Below are 15,433 nucleotides of genomic sequence, written 5' to 3' on the forward strand. Positions count from 1 at the left end.
TCAGCCCAGGGGTGGCCGTGCTCTTCACCCAGCAGCCAGCCGGTCTCGGGCTGAGCAGGCCGGAAACTCCCCACTTCACGGGCTGTGAGCCCTTGGTGCGAGATGTGTCATTAACTCTGCGTTATGAGGCTTCCCCGGGGGCCTCCAGGGGCAGGTGAGCTATGGGGGGGGTTGGGCGCCCCAGCGGTGTGTCCCAGAGATGTGACCGCAGACGGGACATGCTCTGGGCCACCCAGCCTGTGCTGCCCCGAAGGGGACGGAGACCAGGCTGCAGAGGGACTGGGTCGGCACAGCGGCGGGTAAGAGCCGGAGGCTCAGCTGGAAGTGGGGGCCTGGGGGTCCGCCAGCTGCAGGCCCGGCCAGGCCCCCAGCCGGGAGGAGACCTCATCTTGCGGGCGAGCGGAAAGAGGAACAGCAAAGCCCGGGTCACGGCTCCCAGCTGGGAGGGCTCGAGCAAGAGAAATCACTCCTGGTCTGGTCAGACGGGATGTGGCACGACAGAGGGCAGAGGGGTGGCTGACATGACCCACAAACTTTCTGGCCTTTTCAGCTTTCTGGACGGACAGGGAGAGAGAGGAGGGGAGACAGAGGCGAGTCTCCTTTCTTTGCCCGCCCCACCCCTCCCCACTTCCGCCCAAGCCCAAGCCAGGGATCTGTCAGGACTCGAGAGGTGGAAATTCTGGTTTTCCAGAACTCCCAGGGCTGGCTCTGGCACGATGGGCACCTGGAGGGCCGTGCTCCCGGCCCAGCCGGGCTGAGGCCTCTGTCCCCCGCCTCCGGGACCTGGGGACCCCCTCCACCCCAGAGTCCGGACACCCGGGTTTCTGCGCTGTGGCTAGCTCAGGGGTATGCAGGAAGGGGCGGGTGGCTGGGGGTGGACCATCCTGGGGACACAGATGCAGCGACCCGGGGAGACAGACTCCAGGGTCAGCTGCGGACGTTCCGGCAGTGCCGGGAGCCTGCTGGGCTCCTCATCGCCGCCCTGCAAGGAGGGGGCCAGGTAGGTCTGGGCATCAAACACCTGCAGACCCGCGCCTGGCTGGGCCAAGGGGAGCGGTCAGAGCAGGCCCGCCCGGGGCACCCGAGGCCAGGGGTGAAGGCGCAGCCCCAGGGTACGCGCTGATCGTCAAGTGCGGGGAGAGACCCGATTCACCTCTATTTTAAGTGCAGGAATCTGCTCTCCAGGACCTCCCCTTCCGGGGGCAGCACTTTGGGGTCTGGACTATGGGGAAGGGAAGGAAAGGAGGAGACAGCAAGGAGGACTTCCCGAGAGTAAAGGAGGGCAAAGGCAGAGCGGGGCCAGTGGTGGCCGGAGGTCGGGCCGGCGGCCTGGCGGCAGGACTGGGACCCAGAGGGCGGCGTGAGGCAGCGGGCGGGCGCCTGGGGGTGATGGAAGTGAGACTGTGCGGGCACCCGGCAAAGGAAGCTGTCCCCTCCCCGGCACCCCCACCCCCACCCCCACTTCTGCTGCCTGGGGCTCTCCCATTGGTCCCCTGCGGGGGATGTGGTGAGGATGGCTCAGGCTGAGAGTGCCCGGGCGCCTGTTTCCCCAGAGCCATCTGGTGACAGCCTCACGCTGAGCATGGCCCTCCCAGCCCCGGGCCGGGACCCCTGGAGCCTCCTGGGCCTTCTCCTCTCCCAGCTGTTCCTGGCTGTGCCGCTACCGCTGACTGCAGGGGGCGGAGGGCAGGAGCCCTTGCCCAGGATCACGTACCGCGCAGGTAAGTGTCTGACGGCCCGATGGGGCTGAACTGGGGGGCGGAGGAGGACGGAGACCAAGGGAGAGGGGGAGGCAAGGGACGGGTGAGGTGGGGAGATTGTGGTCTCGCAGTGCCAGAGACTGAGGAAGGAGTGAAGAAACAGTGTGGCGAAAGACTGAGGGGCGGGAGGGACCGGGGCACTTCTCGGAGGAGGTGGTTTTTCCTTCCGTCCTCAGCCGGCATGGTCCTCAAGCTGGGCACTCCAGACCCTAGCTGCTTTCACACACTCCCCAAACCAAAGCCCGTGCTAGGAGGTTATCCGTGGACCTGGCGGTCCAGGACATGGCAGGCACGTGACAACCACACAGACCATGCTGGACCACGCCGTGTCCAGTGCCGTGGACCCCAGGAATAAGAGAATCAGGGCAGCCTGCTGGGGTCCAGGCCCTGGGACGCTATCGGCTGGTTCGTTTGTTTGTTTGTTTGTTTGTTTCTTTTTCTTTCTTTTTAAGATTTTATTTATTTGACAGAGAGAGAGATCACAAGCAGAGAGGCAGGCAGAGGGGGAGAGGGAAGCAGACCCCCTGCTGAGCAGAGAGCCCCATTGTGGGGCTCGATCCCAGGACCCTGAGATCGTGACCTGAGCTGAAGGCAGACACTTTAGCCCACGGAGCCCCCCAGGCGCCCCTGTCGGCTGGTTTCTTGCTGAGGCTGTGGGGGCTCATGTTCCTCCCACTTCCAGGGAGAAGGTCCGGGGAGGACTTGGGCCCTGCAGGAGGTGTGGGTGCTGTGGGTGCTGGGGTTACCAAAGGAGGCAAGACTCGGCCGTGCTCAGGGGGCTCACAGGCTCGAGTGGGGAGGCATGTCAGCAACTAGCCGTGCGAAGGGGGGTCACTTCTGTGAGCTCTGGGGGAGGCCGCCCCTCCTAGCACCTTGCCAGCTTCTCCTTTTGGTCCTGAGATGGTCAGAGCTTCCAGAAGTAAGTCTTAGCGAGACGGTCCTCCAGCGAGGGCCGAGGTGCCAATGCGCCTGTGTGGGGGTGGAGGAGCTTGTCCCCGTCGCTGGCGCGTCCCTCCTGGAACCAGCTCGCCTCCCCCGCCCAGGTGACATCCAGCCATGCCAACAGGGGCCTCTGAAGACATATGGTCCCCTCTGCTCAGCCTCTGGCTGTGATTCTAGTGGCTGAAGCTTCCTGCTAGAGGAGAGGAAGGGGGTTGGCAAGTGTGACCCTACAACCCACGGCTACCCCAAAACACCGTGTCCCATGTGGCTCACAGTATCTTCTTGTCTGCTCATCTGCCTTCTGCTCCCCCTGCTCCTCCCTGGGGGAGGATCAGGGCATCCTTCCCCCGCCCCCAGCGCCCCCCACGCCTGGAAGAATGTCCATGTGCCTTGCTCGATTTCCTGTCCCTTTGTCTATCTCTTGGGTGCAGGCCACCTTGCCCCAGTTCCAGATTGTCATTAGCCCGTCTCTGGCAGCCTCTTGTCTCCCCTATGGGCTCAACACAGACCTCCTACGCTACCGGCAGCGTCGGGGTGGGGGAAGGGGAGCCGCTGATGGAGAGCGGGTCCAGCTTCCAAGGCCCGGGGAGCACACCCTGCCAACACTTCTCCCCACCCCCCCTTGACCTCAGGTATCATCTGCCTGCCCAGCCACGCCTCAACACTCACCCCTTCTCATCACTTCCCAACAGGGGAGGGACGCAGGGCTCTCAGCCTCTTCCATCAGAAGGGCCTCCAGGATTTCGACACCCTGCTCCTGAGCGATGACGGAGGCACTCTCTATGTGGGGGCTCGAGAGGCCATTCTGGCCTTGGATATCCAGGACCCAGGGATGCCCAAGCTGAAGAACATGGTGAGGAGGCCGGGGATGAAGGGTGCGGGGCGGGTGCGTGGGGGGGGGCCGGCAGCTGCCGGGGCCTGGACTGCCCACGCACGACTCACTGCGCAAGCGCTGTCCACTCTAACCCGCGGCGATCAGCCATTCCCGACACAGGTATCTGGTCTGCAGAGCAGATAAGAAACGCCACCGTGGCCTCACTACTTGCTGGTACCACGCACCCTGGCCGAATAGCATTAATTGCTAAAATGGCTGATATGGAAATCATTGACACTGAAGGAAACGTGGGCTGGAGTTACATCAATAGTACGATGTCCACCCGCCGGCAGAAATCACCGAAGCTTCCGTGTCAAATCATAGTCACCTTCCCGTGGGGAACACTGTGAGGACGACAGGGGGAAGGAAGGAGGGACGGAGCTGAGGGTCCCTGAGCCTCTCCCTCGTCTCCCTCGCTGCGTCTCTCAGGGTGTGGTCTCTGGGCCACCTGTGCATACGGGATGCTGGTTGAAAATGCAGATTCTCTGAGGTGTGAGCCAGGAGCTGACATTTTAAACAAGTTCCCCAGGAAACGTGTGGTTTGTCGACTGCCGCTCTGCCTAGCCCGCCGGGTATTGGGTACTTTCCATATGACTCTGGTTGTGCCCTCCGGAAGCCTGTGTGATGGACCAGGACCCCTCACCCAGGGAGTGGCTGAGCCTGGATTCAAACTCGGGTCTCATTCCACAGGCTGGGTTCTCCCATAGAGCCGCACCCTCCTGAGCACCGGTATCCTCCAGGCAATAGCCAAGGTCAAGGGCTGGTGTTATTATAGCTCATCAGCGTGCACTGACCACCGTGCCTGCTGGTGGCTTCAAAGCAGACCGAGGAGAGGACAGCGGGTCAAAGCCAGAGCAGAAGACCTCACTGTCCTCTCCCTCCCGACCCCTACCGCTGCAGATTCCCTGGCCGGCCAGTGACCGGAAAAAGAGTGAATGCGTCTTTAAGAAGAAGAGCAATGAGGTGAGTGGAGGTGGGGGTGTAGGGACTCTGGGTGGGGAACCCCAGAGTCCCCAGACCATCACTGGACAACATCTGGTTGGGCAGGCAGTGGAGGAGGCTTCTTTCCAAGGCGATCGCCTGCATCACGTTCTGTGAAGACGTCCAGGGACCCCCCCCCAGCAATTCTGGGCCCTCTCCCCACCAGGAAGTTGGGGGGCAGCCATGGGGCCCAGGCGTGTGGGGCAAGTGGCCAGACACCCGGGTTCTCTGTCTCCCCAGACACAGTGCTTCAACTTTATCCGTGTCCTGGTCTCTTTCAATGCCACGCATCTGTACACCTGCGGCACCTTTGCCTTCAGCCCTGCTTGTACCTTCATTGTGAGTCATGGGGCACCAGCACCCAGACCCGAGCATCCCTTCTCACACCTACACCCCGCCCCCGATCCCCCCTCCATCCTCTCTAGCTCTGGAAAACCCTGCTCTTCTGGATGTGGGGCCCTCGTGAGCTTCCTGGCCCCAATTCCCCTCCACATCCCTCTCCCCTCCTCACGCCCCTCATTTCCCAGACATGAGACTCTGGCGTTCTGGCCCCCAGCCTCTCCCCCCCTTTAGGAACTCCGAGATTCCTACCTGTTGCCCATCTCCGAGGACAAGGTTGTGGAGGGGAAAGGCCAGAGCCCCTTTGACCCTGCCCATAAGCACACGGCTGTCTTGACAGGTGAGTATCAGGTTCCCAGTAGCTGCATTCCCGGGTCATTCTGTGAAATATGGAAGCTGACAGTTTCCTGAAAGGCAGGGGACAGAGGGAGGGGAAGTCAGGAGCATCAGAGCACTAGTTCAGAGGGGCACTCAGCACCCCAAACACCAGCTCCCCAAACACAAAGGAGGTGGAGGGAGAGGTAGAGAGAGGTTCACATAGGCGGGGGGCCTGGGAAGGGTCTTGGGCAGAGAAGAGGCCTGAGGCTCAGCCACTTGTCCATAGATTATAGAGACATCACTGTCTGCACCCTTCCATACACAAACCACGACAGACTCCCCACCCTGGCTTCCTGGAGGAGGTGGCCTTTGGCTTTTGAGTGGGCCTTCGGAAGTTGGGTAGATGCACAGGGAAGATGTTCCAGGAAGAGAAGAGTGGGACCAAGGCGTGGAAGCAGAAAGCTCCACCACCTCTGGGGAGGAAGGAGGGATCCTTTCTGGCAGGGGGTTCAGCTGGGCGTGCGAGGGAGTAGCCAGGGAAGGGCTGGACAAGGCCAGCGCGCAGAAGGACGAGGAGGGAGGCTCTTCCCTGCCTCAGGAGTCCCTAGCAAGGGTGCTCAGTGGGGGCTACAAGCTGGGCTGTGGGCGCCCCAGGAAGCTGCCCCCTCCAACGAGGACGCCTCCCGCCCTCTCCCCTAGATGGGATGCTTTATTCTGGCACCATGAACAACTTCCTGGGCAGCGAGCCCATCCTGATCCGCACGCTGGGACCCCAGCCCGTCCTCAAGACCGACAATTTCCTCCGCTGGCTGCAGCGTAAGGACCCGAGCCCCCAGCCCAGGTCTGGCCCTGCCCTGAGCGCGGAGACCCGGCCCGAGAGCCGCGGTTCCCGCACTCCGCGGTCCTCTGGGCCAGGAGGCCTGTTCGGGGAGGGGTGCAGTTCCCGGCCCGGAGCAGGCGCCCCCAGAGCCACCTCCCGCCAGCCGCGGGGCGTCCCGTCGGGCGGCCAGCCGCGGGGCGTCCCGTCGGGCGGCCAGCCGCGGGGCGTCCCGTCGGGCGGCCACCCGCAGCACAACCGGCGGGGGTGGGGTGGGGTGGGGGTGGGGGTGTCCCAATCCTAAGCCCCCCCGCCCCGCCCCGCAGCGGACGCCTCCTTCGTGGCCGCCATCCCTTCCACGCACTTCGTGTACTTCTTCTTCGAGGAGACGGCCAGCGAGTTCGAGTTCTTCGAGAAGCTCCACACGTCGCGGGTGGCCAGAGTCTGCAAGGTCTGCGGCCCGGGCGGGGGGCGGGGCCGGCCGTCGGGGGCGCCACTGGGGAGGTGGCGGAGGCGGGGCCGAGCTCCCAGGGCCCAATGGGAGCGGGACGGGGGCGGGGCGACGGGGCGAGGCGTCCCTGACCCCGCCCCCGCGGCCCTAGAACGACGTGGGCGGGGACAAGCTGCTGCAGAAGAAGTGGACCACGTTCCTGAAGGCCCCGCTGCTGTGCTCCCAGCCGGGGCAGCTGCCCTTCAACGTCATCCGCCACGCTGTCCTGCTGCCCGCCGCCGCCGCCGCCGAGCCCAGCGTCTACGCGACCTTCAGCTCTCAGTGGTGAGCAGGGCGGTGGGGACGCGGGGGCGGCCCGCGCGTCGCGGGGCCCGGAGCGCCCACTGCATGCACCTCACCCAGGAAGGCACGGACCCGTCACCACGTCCCAGGAATCTGACTTTCGTGGAGGTGGAAAATTAGGCTCAGAGAGGTCCTTTCTGGATCATCACCTGCCCGCTTCCAAGAAGGATAGGAGGCTTACGGAAGGGCAACGTTGAGACCAGATAAGGTCAAACCGATGAGGAAATGCGAGTAAGAGGAGAAGGAGAAGGCAGGGGTGGGGTCAGCGCTTCACAAATGGCTGTCGCTGGTGCGGTGTTGGGATGCCGGTTACAAATTTAGCTCTGAGCTTCCTAATGGCCAGAGCAAAGAGGGAAAGACTATCAGTGTCACTAAGATAAGAATAGTCATTGCTTGGAGGCTGGGGAAAGTTCATTGATTTGCTGTGATCTGGCCCCACCGTGTTTAGGTGTCTGCTGACCGTATGTCAGGTACCAAAGATATCTGCTGTCAGCAGGGGCTGGTATCAGTGGCATCCGGAACTGAGAATATGGGGTGTGCCACAGTCTGGCTAAAGGGAACAAGAGAAACCTGTCTTCACAGACCAGGGCTGAAGGAATAAAAATAGTCTCATAGTCAGGCTCTGGTTGGTGGTCTGAGGACCAGGAACCCAGGAGACCCAAAGGATCAGGGCTTCATCATCAGGGGCTGGTTCCATGGCCCCTCCAATGGGTACAGTCCAGCCTGAGCAAGATAGGAAGGAGCCACCCCAAGACCTGAGCCCTAGTTAATTATCCTTAAGGATAATCCTAAGATGAGCCAGAGTGAGGGACTCTCCTGGCCCTTTTCGCGGGGGCGGCGGGGCGGGGCGGGGGGGAGTAAACAGCAGTAGGTCAACTGGGCCCTCCACACTTCTGCCCTCCAGGGCTTTCTCACAGGGGTGGGCCAGGCCTGGAGCTGGTAGAGCAGAGGAGATGACCGGGTCTGCTCTGGCTGTCCCCAGGCAGATCGGTGGGACCAGGAGCTCTGCTGTCTGTGCCTTCTCTCTCAAGGACATCAAGCGTGTCTTTGAGGGGAAGTACAAGGAGTTGAACAAAGAGACGTCACGCTGGACTACTTACGGGGTCCCCGAGATCAGTCCCCGGCCAGGCAGCGTGAGTACCACCCCCCATACCGAGCAGTCCTCCGCCCCAGTGATACACACATGTCCTACATATGGAAGTACCCATCGTGGCACGATCAGTGTCTGATAAATGTTACCCAGTCCTGTCTGCTCAGGTACACACCTGCTCCCGTGGCCCGCATTTCACAGGTGTCCATGCATCCTACACACAGAGAAGTCCCCCCGCCGCTAAGTGCACCCCAAGTACCCGGGCGTATCATGGAGGAAACAAGGGAGCCCCGGCTGTGCCAAGAACTGCTTGGGGATCTGATTCTGCCTTTCTTATTTAACTTCTATGTTTTGATTAGAGTTGTATACAGATAGCATTTACAGAATCTTACAGATCTATGTGGTCAGTTACCAAAAACAGCCCTATGCAGTGTCCTACACTTTTCCCTCTCTAGAGGGACAACCTCTTTTAGCTGAGCTGATACCTTTTGTATTTATCTCCAAATCTCTAACACACTGTTATTACTCCTTCTTGATGTTTGAGTTTCAGTAGGATCTATCGAATGCCCATTCTGGGTGGTGACGATTTCCCTATGCCCCTCACCCCCACCCAGGCATATAGGCGCTGGCCTGCAGCAGCCAGCAAGAAACGTTTGGAGGCATCTCTTTCCAAGCCCATGTGTGCTGACATGACACCAGTGGCCTGAGACCCGCGGGAATTAGGGCTGCCCGCCACCCCACCCCCGAACTGCTTTACCAGCACACCACTGCACCCAGCCGTCATGTCCCAGCAGAGTTTTGTAGTAATTTTGGTTAGATCAGTACTTAGATCAGGACTCATGCACAGCTGAGCCAGGAAGCAGGCCCTGATTACGTTTCCTTTTTGCATAATTAAAAAATTTCCCAGGGGTGTGTCACTATCTCTCTTCTTTTTCTTTCTTTTTTCTTCTTTTACTTTCTTAATTTGCTTTTTCTTTTCCTCTTTTCGCTGCTTTGTTTTCTAAGCTCTTATCATTAATTCTGCCCCAAACGCTTCCTCAATGATCTGCATCTCTTCTGAAGACAGATGCATTGGGCATTCTAACAGGTTTGCCTTCGGGGAGGTGGTTCCCGTGAGCTGCAGCCCAGACCCGCCCCCACACTGCCGCCATCCTAGAATTTCCCTTCTCATCCTTCTGGGCATTTCCTCTGTATCTCTCCGTGAAGTCCTCGTGGTTCTGACACCCATGGCTTCCTCTTTTTTTTTTTTTTTATTCTTTTCTTTTGTTTTTAAAGATTTTATTTATTTATTTATTTGATGGAGTGAGTGAGAGAGAGAGAACACACATGAACAGGGGCCCACACCTTGTTGAGCAGGGAGTCCGACTGGGGACTTGATCCTGGGACCCTGGGATCCTGATCTGAGCCGAAGGCAGACGCTTAACCATTTGAGTCCCCCATGTGCCCCAAAATACAGTTTATTTGAATCAAAATCTAAGTAAGATATGTAACTTTGGATTAGCTGTTTTTTTCTTCCTTTTTTTTTTAAGATTTTATTTATTTATTTGACAGAGATCACAAGTAGGCAGAGAGGCAGGCAGAGAGAGAGGGGGAAGCAGGCTCCCCGCTGAGCAGAGAGCCCGATGAGGGGCCCAATCCCAGGACCCTGGGATCATGACCCAAGCCGAAGGCAGAAGCTCTGACCCACTGAGCCACCCAGGCGCCCCTCTTTTTTTTTTAAGTTTACTTATTTTATTTTATTTTTTTGAAAGATTTTATTTATTTATTTATTTGACAGGCAGAGAGGCAGGCAGAGAGAGGGGGGGACACAGGCTCCCCACTGAGCAGAGAGCCCGATGCGGGGCTCGATCCCAGGATCCTGAGATCATGACCTGAGCTGAAGGCAGAGGCCCAACCCACTGAGCCACCCAGGCGCCCCTTAAGTTTACTTATTGAAGTAATCTCTACACCCAGCGTGGGGCTAGAACTCGCCCCGTGGGATGGAGAGCAGCACACGCTCCCGACAGAGCCCGCTGGGCGCCCCTTGGATTTGTTGTTCTTTTAAGGCTCTTTTAATCTGTACGTTCCACTGTCTTCTTTTCTCTTGCCATTTGCTTGTCCTGTGGAATTTTTCTCAGTCTAGATCTCGGGGCCTCCGGGTCTCTGTGGCGGAGTTGCCGTTGCTCCCGCGCCTTCGTTGGAGGCTGGGCCTAGAGACTCAGTCCAATCAGAGCTCCACAGGGGCGTAGCTTCGGTAGTTCTTTGCTGGGAGAGGGTTTGTTTCCTCTGGGTCATTTAGCTTTTCGTTTGTTTTTTCCATTGGTTTGTTTTGGTCTCTTTTGTGTTCATGGTTTAACTCACGGGTCTGATGGCCCCGGGCTCTCTGTTCTCATGAGTAGGGCCCGTGAAGCTCTCCGGAAGCTTCTTCCGTGGATGTGACCGCCAGCGGGGGCTCCCCGATGCCCCGCGGAAGGTGGCCTGGCTGGGCGGTATTCTCAGGGGTCCTCCGCGTCAGTATCATCAGGTCTTACCTCTGACCTGCAGCCAGTTTTCTGGGGCCCTCTTCCAGCCTTGTGCTTGGCTGCTGGCCCTGGGGGGCCGGGAGGGCGGGGGACCACATCCCCACATGCACTGGTCTCCCCGCCTTCTCCCCCTGCTTTCAACGTGTGCCTGCTGCCCGTGCCCAGAGACCCTCTGCTTTCTGGTCTCCAGAGAAGGAGCCTCCAGTCCTGGGCCCGGGGCACTGCAGGGCCAGCCCCCCAACCCCCCGCATGTGGGACCCCAGCCTGCCCTCCTGACGCGGCCCCCCCACCCCCCACCCCCAACTTTCAGAGGTGGCCGCTGCCATTCATGACCTTCAGAGAGTCTGCCTTGTAAGTCAGACTCTTTTGGCTACCCCGGGGCTGGCTTAAGAAAATTCTTTCCTTTTTTTCCTACTCAGTCTTTTACCATCTTTGTTCGTTTGACTTCCAGCTTTCACCCTCCTTCTGCCTTTGCTCTCCCCCTGCCCCGTCCCCCTCTTTTCGGGGTAGGGGGAGGAAGTGAGAGTAGGTGCACGTGCTCCTTCTGGCATCAGAATGAAACACAGATGTTCTTACCTCACATTGCAGATGAGGAAATGGAAGTGTGTGGAGGGGGAGTGACTTATCTGCACAGTGGCCGCGGACAGAGTGGGGCACCCTGAGCCGGTGACGGGCTGTGCTGTGTGCAGGGCCTGGAATTCAGCAGCCCCAGGGTCCTGAGATGAAGACTGCCTTGAGAGAGGGACCAGCGGGGGTGCCGGAAGGCAACAGTGAGCTTGTGGGGCAGAGAGCACTGACCCGAGGCTCCTCCTTCCCCTTTCAGTGCTCCGTGGGCCCCTCCTCCGACAGAGCCTTGACCTTCATGAAGGACCATTTCCTGATGGACGAGCAGGTGGTGGGGACTCCCCTGCTGGTGAAGTCTGGTGTGGAGTACACGAGGCTTGCGGTGGAGACAGCCCAGGGCGCCGACGGGCACAGCCATCTGGTCCTGTACCTGGGCACCAGTGAGTAAAGCCTCCCGATGTCCCGCCGTGACCAAGCAGGGACTGCGACTCAGGCTGCAGAGGGAAACCTCGGACTTCGTTCGCTCCCGCTCTCATTCCGCAAACGCTTGCTGAGCACCTGCTATGTGTCTGGCGCCCCGAGGGGCTCTAGGATACAGTGGGATCACCCGACAGCCCAGTGTCCACCCTGTCTGAGCTTCAAGTCTGGAGGGGGTGACGGACACAGAGCACAGAGGGCTTTGATGGCCGGACCAGGAACTGTTTGTCTCCCGAAGCCCCAGTAGAGCCGTGAAGAAGGGAGCTGGTGGCGGATGGCTGGGAGCAGCCAGTGGGGGGGTGGGGGACAGTCCTTCAGGAAGTTGGCTGTGAAGGGAATCAGGGAGGGGGAGACTGGAGGAAGGAGGGGGCTCCTGCCAGCAGACTTCTTTTTTTTTTTAAGATGGGAAGGTCCTCAGGCTCCGGGAGAGAGGCAGCAGGTGAGGAAGTGAGCTGGCGGGTCAGGGGTGACTGGCAGGTGACGTTGCAGAGTGAGGAGGAAGCTGGAGTCCAGGACGCAGGTGGGGGGCAGCCCCCGTGCTGGGATGGGGTGAGGAAGTAGAAGAAGATAAGGCGGGGGGTGGGTGTCCGGCAGGGAGCAGAGGTGGCTGTCACAGGCAGGTTTTGGTGTTCGGTACAGGAGGAGGACAAGGGGTCAGGCTGGGGACGAGGGGTGGAGAAGCAGGGAGGTGTGAGGAGGAAGGGCTCAATTCAAAAGTCAGTGTGGAAAGAAGGAGAGAGAGTCAGCAGGGGAACGTGCAAGATTACCAGGCGTGTGTGTTGAGGGCCTGGTGGGGGGAGATGACCTTGAGCGTCGTGGAAGAAAGCTACAGGTGCGCCGGTCCCAGCCACTGTCTCCGCTGCGTGCCTGTTGGGTTCCGGCAGAGAGCAGGACAGACAAAAGCTCCGTGCCTGTGGGACGCTTGGAGACAGACAATGCGTGTAGCACACGAGCCACGCACCTAGTGTGTTTTGAGATTAGAAATTGATTTGGAGGGAGGGTGGACCCCAGCCAACACCGGGGGGGGCGGTGCGATTTCTAACAACGCGGTCAGCGCGACCTCACTGGGGCCCCTGGAGGAGGGACACTCGGTGGAGGTGAGGGTGGCGGCTGCCGGGGTCTCTGCAGAAGCGCGTGGCTGTCCTTGGCCCCAAGTCCGTGGGGGTGTGGGTTGGGTTCTTGCAAAGGAAAGACAGAGGGGCAAGGGCTTCTGAGCCATTGAGAACAGAGTTCCCGTCAGCCCCACGGCATGGAAGGGAGCAGCCTGATGCGCCGTGCTGGGTTCTCTTTGGAGGAGGCTGGAGTCAGAGGCCACGCGCGAGGGCTGGTGGAGGAGGTGACGGTCTCCACCCTCTGTCTCTCCACAGCCACAGGGGCCCTCCACAAGGCTGTGGTGAGCGGGGGCGGCGGTGCTCATCTGGTGGAGGAGATCCAGCTGCTCCTCGACCCGGAACCTGTCCGCAACCTGCTGCTGGCCCCCGAGCAGGTGGCAAGGGCCCTTCTGACGAGGCGGGGCTGGGGGGCTGGTCCTTACTGGGGGGTGCAGAGGTCACTGTCCCTCTCTTTTCCAGGGCGCAGTGTTTGCAGGCTTCTCAGGGGGCATCTGGAGGATTCCCCGAGCCAACTGCAGCATCTATGAGAGCTGCGTGGACTGTGTCCTGGCCCGGGACCCCCACTGTGCCTGGGACCCCGAGTCCAGAACCTGCCGCCTGGTGCCCAGCCCCATCCCGTGAGTGCCGGTCCTGGACGGCAGTGGAGGCTGGCCCTCTGGGACCTTCTTACCCTGCGTGTGCGGCATGGTCCCGCCCGGGGTGTCCCTCCTGGGGCCGAGGCTCCTCCTGGGGTGGGCTGAAGCGAGGGGTCTTGGAGCTGCCCCAGCTGCCCGGGTTTACCTGCGTCTTCTCTGTCCTGACCGCCCCCCTCCCTCTCGTCCTCCATCCTCTTCCCACTTTGGTCTGTTTCAAGGCCTGAGGTGTGCTCTCTGCCTTCGCAGGAGATCCTGGAGACAGGACACAGAGCAAGGGAATCCGGGGTGGGCATGTGCCACTGGCCCCATGGGCAGGAGCCACCAGCCCCAGAGCCGTCCCCAAATCAGTGAGTGTGGAACCGGGGTGGGGGGTGGGGGGAGGCTCACGTGGCTGCTCCCCCAGCGCCCGCCAGCTTGCGAGCCCAACGCCCCACCCGGCGAGGATTTCAGGCCTGGCTTCGGGCGGGAGGATGGGAATTCCAAGCGGGGATTCCGGATCGGGGCTGAAGTCTGTTTTGGTGTCAGAGTTGGAGTCAGATGAACCAAGGTTAGTCTGGGGGCCAGACTGGAGACAGACGAGGGCTCAGCTTTGAGTTTGGGGGCTGAACTGGAAGGGGGAGAGGGGAGTCAGGGTCTAGATGTCCGTAGAGCCTTCCTGCCCTCCCGCTCCCCTGCCCTTAGCCGAATCCCCTTCCTTCATCTCCAGTTAAAGAAGTCCAGGCTGCGCCCAACTCCATCCTGGAGCTCCCCTGTCCCCACCTCTCGGCCTTGGCCTCGTACCGCTGGACTCGAGGTGTGGCCGAGATCCCAGAAGCCTCTTCGGCGGTCTACAACGGCTCCCTGGTGCTGCTGCTGCAGGGCGGGGTAGGAGGCCTGTACCAGTGCTGGGCCACAGAGAACGGCTTCTCTCACCCCGTGGTCTCCTACTGGGTGCACAGCCAGGACCAGCCCCTGGCCCTGGACCCCGAGCTGGCAGGCATCCCCCGGGAGCGTGTGGACGCCCCACTGACCAGGGTTGGGGTTGGGGCCGCCGCGGCTGCCCAGCGGTCCTACTGGCCCCATTTCCTCACAGTCACAGTGCTCCTGGCCTTAGTGCTTTCAGGGGCCCTCCTCCTCCTCCTTGCCTCCCCGCTGGGGGCTCTCCGAGCCCGGGGCAAGGTGCAGGGCTGTGGGACCCTGCCCCCAGGGGAGAAGGCCCCCCTGAGCCGGGAGCAGCACCTCCAGCCTCCCAAGGAATGCAGGACCTCCGCCGGCGATGTGGACGCTGACAACAACCACCTGGGCACGGAGGTGGCTTAGGCTCCGGGCAGGGCTGCGGCCTTGTAGGGTAGGGCGGGGTGCCCAGCTGGGCTGCCTGGGGGACCCGGAGCAGTGTAGCCCCAGGACAGGCAGGAACACAAAACACCGCCTTCCTGTCGTGCCGCCGGTGGTCCTCAGCGGGCCGGACACGCGGCCTGACCCGCGACCCCCCTCCCCGAACCATGGGCTGTCCCTCCTCTGCGCACTGGGCTCTCCACCGGCCGTCCCAGACCCGGACCAAACAAGACCTGGAGCCCATCCTTCATTTCCGGCCGTTCCAAGACCTTCCAGAAACACGCTACTCCAGGAGCCCCTGCGACCCGGGACTGTTCAGGCCCCCGTGGTAACAAACACCGAGGTACGAACGACACAGCAGCCCGCTGCCCGCTGCCCGGAGACCCCACGGGGGGCCGCCGCCACCGCCGCCACGGACACCAAGGCTCCGCTGTTCCGGGTCCCTGCCCGGAGCTGCCCCTCCTGCTCCCTTACGAGCCGCGCTGCTGACTCCTGGAAAGTCCTGGAGGCCTGACCACCTTCCTCCTTGTTTCAGCCGGGGCGGATTGTGGCCCCTGCCGTGGCTGGCAGGACGGGGTAATCTGAGCCTGTTCCCTCCTCCACTCTGGCTGACCTCTCGAGCCCTCTCCTCTCCCCTTTCCTTTATTTTGGGATCCAGAAAACCGCTTGTCACAGACAGTTTATTTTTTATTAAAAAGACAAAACTCACGACTCGTGCTGTTTTCTGGGAGCAGAAGGCGGCCGCAGAGGACGGCGGAATGGAGGGGGCAGCAGCGGAGGGCCTCAGCGGGGAGCAGCGCCAGGTCCGTGGGGCCAGGGCTGTCCAAGGGCAAACCACCTCTTCTGCCATGCCGGCTGCCCGCCCAGAACCAACCCTGCAGCCCTTTCCTCATCATCGCCCACGCACACCGTTCCC

General features: G+C 61.0%; 1 protein-coding gene across 1 annotated transcript; it reads left to right on the forward strand.

Annotated features, from left to right (window-relative positions):
- The first annotated feature begins 1,558 nt into the window (after nucleotides 1-1,558).
- Nucleotides 1,559-15,227, forward strand: SEMA4A (semaphorin 4A). Its single transcript, XM_080825140.1, has 14 exons — nucleotides 1,559-1,721; nucleotides 3,395-3,555; nucleotides 4,477-4,539; nucleotides 4,798-4,896; nucleotides 5,131-5,236; nucleotides 5,914-6,030; nucleotides 6,358-6,482; nucleotides 6,634-6,806; nucleotides 7,807-7,957; nucleotides 11,239-11,419; nucleotides 12,824-12,942; nucleotides 13,028-13,185; nucleotides 13,450-13,550; nucleotides 13,910-15,227. The coding sequence occupies exons 1-14, from the start codon at nucleotides 1,583-1,585 to the stop codon at nucleotides 14,500-14,502; spliced, it is 2,286 nt and encodes a 761-aa protein (XP_080681266.1). The 5' UTR covers nucleotides 1,559-1,582; the 3' UTR covers nucleotides 14,503-15,227.
- Nucleotides 15,228-15,433: the final 206 nt, after the last annotated feature.

Source organism: Martes martes (assembly GCF_963455335.1).
Source record: "Martes martes genome assembly, chromosome: 15".
NCBI classification, from domain to species: Eukaryota; Metazoa; Chordata; class Mammalia; order Carnivora; family Mustelidae; genus Martes; species Martes martes.

Bases quoted from the DNA above. Each gene is read 5' to 3' on its own strand.
- SEMA4A (XM_080825140.1), top strand. From the start codon at position 1,583: ATGGCCCTCCCAGCCCCGGGCCGGGACCCCTGGAGCCTCCTGGGCCTT. The intron at 5,237-5,913 runs GTGAGTATCAGG...CCTCTCCCCTAG, and splicing joins GCACACGGCTGTCTTGACAG to ATGGGATGCTTTATTCTGGC. The intron at 11,420-12,823 runs GTGAGTAAAGCC...GTCTCTCCACAG, and splicing joins GGTCCTGTACCTGGGCACCA to CCACAGGGGCCCTCCACAAG.